Raw genomic sequence first — 10597 nt, forward strand, 5'->3', positions numbered from 1 at the left:
CATAGCTCTTTTAGCTTAATGAGCTATCTCAGTTCACCAGAATGTTACCAATAACCCTACATGACACCATTATGTCGTTGTGAAAACAGATCACAGCATCAGAGTAACAGGTCAGATGATCTTTAACCAGTGTCCCTGTCCTGTGTCCGAGCTCAAATGACAGCTGTCACCTACAGAACTTCTTCTTCGTAAACAAGTCTCCTAATTCATTTTCAAATATAACGGTGCGATATTTGCTGGTAGTTTCTTACCTAAATAATTTGTCCTGATCGAGTATGGATCTGTGCATCCAATGGTACGTTTTCTCACATCCCAAATGAGGTTGCCAGAGCAGGACATGGTGTTTAAACGTCTAATGTTGAGACATGCATTGATGAAAAGGGGAGAGCAGACGCTTTTTCTGGTGTGTTTGTCTTCCTTCCGCGGCGTTTGGTTATTATTGTTTTCCTACAAAGCGCCGAACAGTCGCTATAAGTTCATCGACCACTGATAGTGGATGAATGAGAGAATATCAGTCCTCCGTATCGACACCCCCGCGGTGATCTGTTCCCGACACTTGGAGCATGATTGCGTTGAGGTGTAGTAAAAATATTGTGCTTCTTGTTTGGCTAGTATCCGCTTTAGCCTCTGCTGCTCTTGTACGTCAAATCCATCTCGATCCCAAAGCCAATGAAGGCAGAGACGCGCAGTATGTTGTCTGTAATGAGAGGCTCGGTCTCGAGAGCGTCAAGACTGCGCAGAAATTACGCCGAATCGCGAATCACTGACGACGTTCATTTATTTTGTGTGTGTGTATGTGTAGTTTGAGGCATTTGTATACTAAAATATCAATAACAACATACTAGGTATATTAAATGAGAATATTCTGTAGGTAATGTGTAGATAAAAACTCGCTTTAGTAATGGTTTGTTTTTAAATGGAAACTAGATAGCCTATTGGTCCAGACGTTGTAAGCGATGAAATAAGTAACGGAAACTAGTTATCCTATTGGTCCGTACTTACAAGCGATGAAAAAAAGTATCTGGTTCGATTTTCTTAACAGATAATAAAAATAATACGGAAATTATATATAAAAAAAGAAGAACAGAAAACTTAAAAACATTACAGTCTGCATTAAAATAATAAGACTTCTTTAAAAAGCACTGAACTGGAAATACACAGTGAACAGTGAAAAGGTCAAATGGAAGAACTGTTAGGACTGTAGACCTATTAGACAAGAATAGCACACAGTGCACAGTCAGTGAAGTATACACATATTTTCAGTGCAAATAACAAAAACACACTTTAATAATATATAATATGCTAATCACAAAGCATGTGCCACCCCTCATCGTTTCCTGTGTGCACATAAAAAAGTACAAAGGTTTTTGAAGGACCTGAAAAAAACATTTTACATTTTGATTGTTTATATGATGAAGACAGTGTAAAGAAATGGAAAACTATTTTAACAGAAACATATGGAGGACTGACCAAACAACTTTCTGAAAACTATTTTTTTAAAATGTTTTTATGTTTTAGTCCGATTTTCTCATCATCTCCATGTTTTGAAATATAAACATATAAATAATATATCTGGAAAATAATTTCACATTTTATCCAGCTATTTTTTCTACTTTTTCCCCTCTTTAGCTTCAGAAAATCTACCAACTGCATTTATTAAAGTGACAAAGCAGTGTGCATTTATACTATAACTTTTACTATAACTTTATAGTATAACTTTTATAGTATAGCATAACTATGACTTTATACGATAACTATAACTTTGACTATAACTTTATAGTATACTTATGCTATAACTTTTAGTAGGTAAAAGATATTTATTTTTATGTATATGCAGTAATAGTAATAAACAGTGTTTGGGGTAACGCATTACAAGTAGCACAAGTTACGTAATAATATAACGAGTAAAGTAATGCATTACTTTTTAAAAAAGTAATAATATTTGAGTTACTTTTTTATAAATGTAGAATAATTCGCTTTAAAAAATAAATTGCTGAATTAAAATGGAAGTAGTTACAATGAATCATCCAGTTATTGAGAGAATGTGTACATTATTTTGAATGCATCGAAGAAAAAGGGATTACAGTCTCAATGGACAGTCATTTTACTTAAGACAAATAGTACAAAATTAGCTAACACATTGCTTTAAACTTTTAATAATCTGTATATACGCATGTATAGCTCTGGGGTCGGAAAGTTCTCTGATAACATTAACATATAATACATTTTTTTATGTGTTTTTAAAGGTAAATATAGGTGTAGGTTATACGGTGCAGTGTTACTTGTAGAACTCCTCTATCAAAAAGAAAAAAAAAACAAGAAACCTGAAAGAGTTCAGGACTCAGCCAGGTAATAAAAAGTAACTCAAAAGTGTTTTAACACATTACTTACCATAAAAAGTAATTAGGTAACGCGACTAGTTACTTTTTTAGGGAGTAAAACCGAGGTCCTGACTCTCTGTGGTTATTAAAAATCCCATGGCACTTCTCATGAAAGAGTAGGGGTGTAATCCCAGTGTCCTGGCCAAAGTCCCTTAATCGGCCCCAACCCATCATGGCCCCCCAATCATCCCCATCCACCAAATTGGCTCTATCACTGTCTCTTTACTCCACCAATAGCTGATGTGTGCTGAGCGCTCTGGGACTGGCGCTGTTGTCCTGTGGCAGCCGTCGCATCATCCAAGTAGATGCTGCACACTGGTGGTGTGGAAAGACCCTACTCATGATTGTAAAGCGCTTTGGGTGTATGGCCATACACAATAAATGTGTTATATAAATACACATTACATTACATACATTATATTACATTACTTTCAAAAGTAACTTTCCCTAACTCTGGTAATAAACAATAGCAAATTAATTATGACTACTTCAAAATTTAACTATAACACACGACAGCTAAAAATCCTAAATCTAAAACAAAATATAAAACTTTACTGATCAATCACACCTTGATTTTACTGAAATAATAAAAATGTTACATTTTGCTACCATTCATCAAGCTACACCAGAGAGGTTAAACAAAATAAATCAAAACAACTGTCCAAAGATGTTTCTAAAATTATTTACAAACCTGAATTTCTTGTACTAGCCGCTTCCACGTAAAATGACAAGGTAATGGACAGTTTCAATAAACGCATGCAAACTCCACGCCCAACATTCCACAGCAAACTTCGGGGAATATTTCTATTATTTACAGAGCCGCCAAATCAGCTTCTATTCTCAAAAGCGTCCTCCTGACCAAGACCCGCCTTTCTTGAAGGTGAAAACACATTCTAGCCAATCACACAGAAAGGCGTGACCCCATTATCCAATCATATCCCTCCAATGCTCATCACCGTCATTACGCGATTCGCTTTGCGACGCGTCCCCGCTGACACTTCCCAAGACAACACAACAGTAAACTGCATTAGCAAGGTCGAAAGTAGGGCAATAACGTTAACTTTGCACTTTATGCTCGTCCAAAGGTTTTGTTTTATTGATCACCGGCTCCTGCCTTTTGGAAACATCACGAGTCAATAGTAGAAGACTGCTTTGCACATCCCGTGCTGTGTTTTTAGTGAGGGCAGCGGTAGCATTTAGCTCCTTTAACGTTAGCAGTCATCATGGCTATGGTGGGGCTGAGAGCTTCTTACCACAGAATCCTCGACAGGATGGAGCACATGCTGCCGGCTAAACTGAGACCCTTTTATAACCACCCTGCAGGTAACACAAATATTGTTAGCGTGACAGCTTATTTGTCACTGATACTGATCCTTTTAACCTTCCGAGGAGCCAGCAAACTCTGAATTGTGCAGCCACAGTGAGTGTAATCTGAAGCAGGTGTTTTTCCATCCAGTGCTCAAAATAAAGGGAATTATTATCGTGGTAGATTAACAGAACACTTTCCATTGATGGATAGACTACAGTTGAGATTTTAGTCAGGAATATAGTATATGATGTTTGAAGTGTACGTCTATGGTAATCGAATGCACGTAATTGTGGTAAAGTTAGTTTTATATGAACACATTCAGGACTTTCTCCTTAATAATACTAATAATTTCATTTTTAGAAAAGTGTCATTTATATATAACTATAATATAACTCATAGTATAACTATCAAAATACGACATTGTTCACAGTCAAATAAATAGTGATTTCAGGTCGAATATTCAAAATAATATTGTAAACAATATAGGGAGCATGTCACAAGTTCTTACTAAATGAATGTGCGAAAATACAACCAACTTTACCTCAATGTAAAAGTTCGCCTTCTTGCAACATAAAACTTGTATGTTTTGGACCATAGAATGTTTTATAGCCTAGAATTTTTTGTAGCATAGTCATTTTTTACTGTTCATGATTGTTTTTGCCAAATGCGTTGATATGTGCAAATGTGACTTACATTTCTTTAAAAAAAAGTGTACCTTTGTATATATTTATTTGATTTAACATGCTTTCAGATTTAGGTACACGACTGATGTTAATAGCGTGTTACAACTTATTGATAATTTTAATTGTACATGTAATGATAGAACAAGTTAAAAGCTTAAAAAATACATGTGTGACTAAATTATACTGCATTTATGGAAGTGACCTTTAGCAACAGAATCACTGTGATATTTTCCATTGCTGAATAGCTGAAAATATTTTCTGTTATAATAACCTCATGTAGAGTTGAGTAAGTCATGAGGTAGAATAAGTAGAGATCAAATTGCACATGTTTTAATAAGCGTAGGCCGACTGAGAAGAAACCAAAATAAGGAAAATTCTGAGTAGATATTGCAAATAAATGTCCAGAGCCTCTGTCTGTCCCTGCTGATTTTTTTCATGTTCATTTTCACTTAAGGGAGAGGGTCAAGCACTAGATTTGTTTTTTGTTTGTGTTTATTAAATAATTTTTCTTAAGTATTTCAATAGAAAATAAATTTAAGCCTGAGTTTTGGCATGCCATGATGTACATGTACACAACACAGAGCCATCACATGTATGCGGGTTTGATCCTGCATTCCCCGAGACTCTTCCCATCTTGTAAATAAAGGGCAAGTGATCTATTCCATTTACCATTTTGGAAGGACATTCTGCACATTAATTTACAAACATACGTAAGGAATGAGTGTTTAGCATTTTATTATCACCTAATAAATATCTTCTTTGTCTGTGGTTACATTTTGACATCTGATGCATGTCACATTTACAAACATTCTCTGTGAAAATCTGACCTGTGAACCATGAGTTGAACTCTATTGATTTGCTTTTTTTAGGTCCAAAGACTGTCTTCTTCTGGGCACCAATGTTCAAATGGGTAAGATTAACAACATGTCTGAGTGTTCTCCTTGAATATGAACATTCACCGGCAACTTTATTAGGTACATTTGTTTTGACCAAGTTGGATACTTTTTTTCTTCTTCAGAATTGCCATAATTCTCTAATTCATTTCTGATTTTTAATCCATATTGTTGACATGACAGCACCAGACAGAATTGTTTTGCTGCACAAGATGCACATAACAGATTGCACCACATACCAAACGTGCTATTTGATTGAGGTTTGATGACTTTTGAGGCCGTTTGAGTTCAGTGAGCTTATTGTGAAGAAGTAGAAACCAGTTTGAGATATGAGATGTCCCATTGGAAGTAACCATCAGAAAATGGGCACACTGTGGTCATAAAGGGATGGACATGGTCAGCATCAGTCCCTAGGTAGGCTCTGGTGGTGCTAAACAGTGCTCAGATGGTACAAAGTGTTTCAAGAAAAAAAATCCCCCACACTATTACACCACCAATTACTTTAATTACTGATACCAAATTCTGACCCTACCATTCAAATGTCACAACGGACATCAAGAATGGTCAGATCAGGCCTCGTTTTACCAGTCTTCCATTGCCCAGTTTTGGTGAGTTGTAGCATTTGTTCCTTTTCTTATCTGACAGTTGTGCAGACCTTGTTTGTAAAGAGTTGTAATTTGAGTTGCATTTCGCTCAGAACAGTCTGATCATTGTCCTCTGAGCTTTGACATGAATACTGCGTTTTCACCTACAGAACTGCACCTCGCTGGATTTTTTTTAGACCATTTTCAGTAAAGCCTAGAGAAGCTGTGTTGGAGAATCCTAATCGATTAGCAGTTTCTGAAAAACTAACCCAAACCATACCACATACAGAGTCACTTGAATCACATTTGCTTTTCGTTTTAATACTTAGTTTGAACCTCAGAATAAGTCTGCAGATTGTCTTGTACATGTTTACATGCCATAATGCATTTAGGTGTTAGCCAAGTTAAAATGAGTTAAAGAAGCAGGTGAACAAGTGTACCTTATAAAGTGTCCAGAGAGTGTATTATTTGTTTTATTATATATGTATTATCTAATTATGCTTATTTTGATTGTTTTATTGATTTCACACAGGGCCTGGTCTTAGCTGGATTAGCAGACATGGCACGTCCAGCTGAGAAACTCAGTACTTCCCAATCTGCTGTGCTGACAGCTACAGGTTGATCCCTCTATTACACAGTTACCAACTTATTTTTACAACCAGCAAAAACAGCATTTAAAGATTCAAATCTCCATCACTCTCTGTTTTTTATAGGTCTCATCTGGTCCAGGTATTCCCTGGTTATTATACCCAAGAACTGGAACCTGTTTGCTGTGAACTTCTTTGTTGGAAGTGCAGGAGGATCACAGCTGTACAGGATATGGATGTGAGTGCTCACCTTTACGATGCGTGCATGTGTGTGATTTGTGTTTGAAAGCCACTTAAATAGGGAAATAGGCAAAAGGTAAGTGATAGTTAGACTTTAATCTAGTTTACAAACAAACCTTGAGCTGACGCAAGCAGTCTGGCAGTGAAGTGCTGATATTATGTCATTCACTACAGCTACGTTATCCGTAAGTCAATGGCTGTGACAAATCAGCACAGGAAAACCTAGGTCATGGAGAATAAAAGTTTGATGCTAAAGTCTCTAAATGCTACCTGACATTTTCATCTAAAATGAGCGTTTTTCTCAGGCTTCTGTGTTTAGGTTCACTTTTTTGGCAAAAAAATATTATATTTTCATATCCTTTAATATGAAATAGCTGAAAACTAACATAGGAGCCTGAGAAAATGCTCACTGTAGAAGAACATTTCAGAAGACATTTAGAGGTTTTTTTGCATCTGAACTCTTTAAATAGCTTCCTTTTTATATCACCTTGAACTCCAGTCAATCGACATTCCTACTTTCACCTGTGATCATGAGCTTTGGGTCATGACCGAAAGGACAAAATCTTGGATACATGCAGCCGAAATGAGTTTCCATTGCAGGGTGGCAGGGTGCACCCTTATAAATAGGGTGAGGAGCTCTGACACCCGGGAGGAGCTCGGAGTAGAACTGCTGCTCCTTCACATCGAGAGAAGTCAGCTGAGGTGGCTCGGGAATCTGTTTCAGATGCCTCCTGGACACCTATCTATGGAGGTGTTCCAGGTATGTCCCACCGGTAGGAGGCCTCGGGGAAGACCCAGGACACGCTGGAAGGACTGTCTCTCGAACTGGCCTGGAAACGCCTCGGGAAGCTGGAGGAAGTGTCTGGGGATAGGGAAGTCTGGGGTTCACTTCTAAGACTGCTGCGCCTGTGACCCTTCCCAGAAAAACATATGAAAATGAATGAATCCTCAAAATTCAGCAAAGATTCCTCCAATGTTTTTTTCTATCAGTTTTTTTGTCCCCAGAATCACACAAATGAATATTTTAATCTTTTATAATCTTTTTATACCTTGGCTCAACTGTTTCATACAATTATGTTCAGAATGTCTCAGATCAAAGGGGTTGTATAATTTTGATTAGAAATATAAATCATAAAACTGCTTATTAAAGGAATGCATTGCCTGAATAAATGTACGACGATACCTAAAACAGCCTGAAAATATATTTTTAAAGGGTTTTATCATATCCCTACCACCCCTTGCCTCATGGAGGTGTATTTAATATTGATATTTCTTCCTTTTCTATAAATAAAACATGTTTTCTTAAGGCTGTTATTTGCTGCTAACTCACAAATTGCTTTCACACAAATTGCTATATGCACTTTCACAAGATTTTCGATTGTAGCAATAAAGCAGACTGGGTCTTCCTTCATATTTTGCAATTTTAGGTGTGCAACTAAGATACAGGATTAAATATGAGCTCTTTTATCCCCACAGGCATAACCGAGAACAGAAGGCAAAGGAGAAAGAAGCACAGGCTTGATAGCAGTGCAGTTTAAAATGCATCCAGAGGACCGAAAGGGACTCTCCTCTACTGCTAACCCAGAAAATTCCCTTCCATCATCAGTCATCCAGTAGAGCCTCCACAAACAGTTTCTTTAGTAATAAACACAGATCATGGGATTTGTTTTAGAGTTCAGGTCAACCTCCTGTGCCACTAGAATCTAAAGCAACCATCTTCACGGTTGTTAATAACGCACAACATGTTACATATTCATCTTAGTACGATTGTACATTCTTTTAAATCCTCATGTTTGAAATGCATCGTGATCAAGGTGCTTTCCTTCCAACATACTTGAGTGTCCATCCTAATTACTGATTAAGGAGTGCATTTGTTCACTCGACCTCTGTCATGCTGTTAACAGAATGTCTCCAAATAAATTTTATAAAAGTCTCTTCCATTATATGTATTTCTTAGGAAATATTTATTAAACGGCTGTAATACATTTTTATTTTTGATTTTAGTTGTTAGTTTAACTTCATAATCCTTAAAGTGCTTTCGTTAAAACCCATACGTTATGAAATACACAAATGAACGGTACTGTAACATTGGATTCATTTTGGATCAAAATGAAGTAACATTAAAGTCAGATTTACTAAATCAGTGTTGCGTTTGAAATGTAGTTTAGTGTCCATTTTGCTGTTAACATTTTGATTTGCATTGCAAATTATTTACATATTTTTCAGTACATTCTGAACATTTGACTTTCATACTAGTACAATTTCTGATAAGTACACTAGCTGACAAAAGTATTGTCGCGTATCCAAGCTTTAGGAACAACAAATAAATTGACTTCTAGTTGATCATTTGGCATCAGAGGTGTGTTATGAAAGGCAAAGGCCTCTAGATTACACTTTTTTTCTTAAAATAAAATATGACCATGCCTTGATTTAAGGACTATTTAATTAGGACAATAAGGTCTTACTTTGCTTAGACAAAAGTCTTTGTCAGTAACAGAAATAATGTACAGTATAGAATATAAAGTCTTGCTGCAGTGGAAAAAGAATGAATATTGTGTCTGACTCCCATGAGCTTGAACAACTGCATCCATACATCTCTGCAATGGCTCAAATAACAAATAATGTAGCCACAGCCATATCACCCTGCAGCCCAAGACCGGTTACTCACTGAAGCTAAGCAGGGCTGAGCCTGGTTAGTACCTGGATGGGAGACCACTAGGGAACACTAGGTTGCTGTTGGAAGTGGTGTTAGTGAGGCCAGCAGGGGGCGCTCAACCTGTGGTCTATGTGAGTCCTAATGCCCCAGTAAAAGTAAAGGGGACACTACACTGTCAGTGGGCGCCGTCTTTCGGATGAGACGATAAACTGAGGTCCTGACTCTCTGTGGTCATTAAAAATCCCATGGCACTTCTCGTGAAAGAGCAGGGGTGTAACCCCGGTGTCCTGGCCAAAGTCCCTCTATCGGCCCATACGATCATGGCCTCCCAATCATCCCCTTCCACCGAATTGGCTCTATCACTGTCTCTCCACTCCACCAATAGCTGGTGTGTGGTGAGCGCTCTGGCGCCGTTGTCCTGTGGCTGCCGTCGCATCATCAAAGTGGATGCTGCACACTGGTGGTGGTGTGAAGAGACCCCCCCCTCATGATTGCGCTTTGGGTGTATGGCCATACACAATAAATGCATTATATAAATACACATTACATTACATTAATAAAGTCATCTGGAATGGAAAAGAAAGCGTTCTTGCAAGACTCCCTTAGTTCATCAAGATTCTTTGGATTCATCTTTAATGTCTCCTCCATCTTACCCCAGACATGCTCATTAATGTTCATGTCTGGTGACTGGGCTGGCCAATCCTGGATCACCTTGACCTTTTTTGCTTTCAGGAGCTTTGACGTAGAGGCTAAAGTATGAGAATGAGTGCCATCCTGCTGAAGAATTTGCCCTCTCCTGTGGTTTGTAAGATGATAGGCAGCACAAATGTCTTGATAGCTCAGGCTTCTGATGTTGCCATTTACTCTGCTGATCTCTCGCACACCACCATACTGAATTTAACCCCAAACCATGATTTTTACTTCACCAAACTTGACTAATATCCATGAGAATCTTGGGTCCCTGCTGGTCTTCTGCAGTATTTGTGATAATTATCCCAGTTCAACAGATGATTCATCAGAAAATTCTTTCTTCTTGTCCAAATGGTCAACTAAGTCAAATTATTATTTGTTGCTCTTACAACTGGGATAGACAACAAGACTTTAGTCAGGTATTGTACATTCTGCTCATAACAGGCAAATTGTGTGGATGAATAGGCCTAGTGTAGCTATCATATACTGCTACAATGGAATACACATAACTTGACCTTCCATTTCCAGTGGTACAGAAGCTGGAGCTTTTATCATTTGCCATTTTTACACATTT

At 37.6% G+C, this 10597-nt stretch overlaps 2 protein-coding genes and 1 long non-coding RNA gene across 23 annotated transcripts in view; 1 reads left to right on the forward strand and 2 right to left on the reverse strand.

Annotated features, from left to right (window-relative positions):
* Positions 1 to 671, reverse strand: part of dcaf6 (ddb1 and cul4 associated factor 6) — a 53959-nt gene extending 53288 nt beyond the window's left edge. For 20 of the 21 annotated variants that reach the window (XR_012384999.1, XR_012385003.1, XR_012385001.1 and 17 more), the window contains exon 1: positions 252 to 671. Coding sequence is in view for 16 of the 21 variants with exons in the window: in XM_068223436.1 (XP_068079537.1) it covers positions 252 to 339 (88 nt within the window). In the remaining 5 variants the exon portion in view is untranslated. The remainder of the gene's footprint in view (positions 1 to 251) is intronic. The other variant, NM_001145090.1, reaches the window with a different exon arrangement.
* Positions 672 to 1269: 598 nt separating this feature from the next.
* LOC141376164 (uncharacterized) lies at positions 1270 to 3248 on the reverse strand. Its single transcript, XR_012385536.1, has 2 exons — positions 3073 to 3248; positions 1270 to 2696 (listed from the first exon to the last, which is right to left on the reverse strand). It is a non-coding gene; the product is annotated as an uncharacterized lncRNA (long non-coding RNA).
* Positions 3249 to 3371: 123 nt separating this feature from the next.
* On the forward strand, positions 3372 to 8662 carry mpc2b (mitochondrial pyruvate carrier 2b). Its single transcript, NM_212592.1, is given in 5 exon segments — positions 3372 to 3704; positions 5243 to 5283; positions 6383 to 6467; positions 6564 to 6675; positions 8154 to 8662. Coding segments are annotated over 5 exon segments (384 nt in total). The 5' UTR covers positions 3372 to 3604; the 3' UTR covers positions 8200 to 8662.
* Positions 8663 to 10597: the final 1935 nt, after the last annotated feature.

This window comes from Danio rerio, chromosome 9, assembly GCF_049306965.1.
Source record: "Danio rerio strain Tuebingen ecotype United States chromosome 9, GRCz12tu, whole genome shotgun sequence".
In the NCBI taxonomy this organism is placed as follows: domain Eukaryota; kingdom Metazoa; phylum Chordata; class Actinopteri; order Cypriniformes; family Danionidae; genus Danio; species Danio rerio.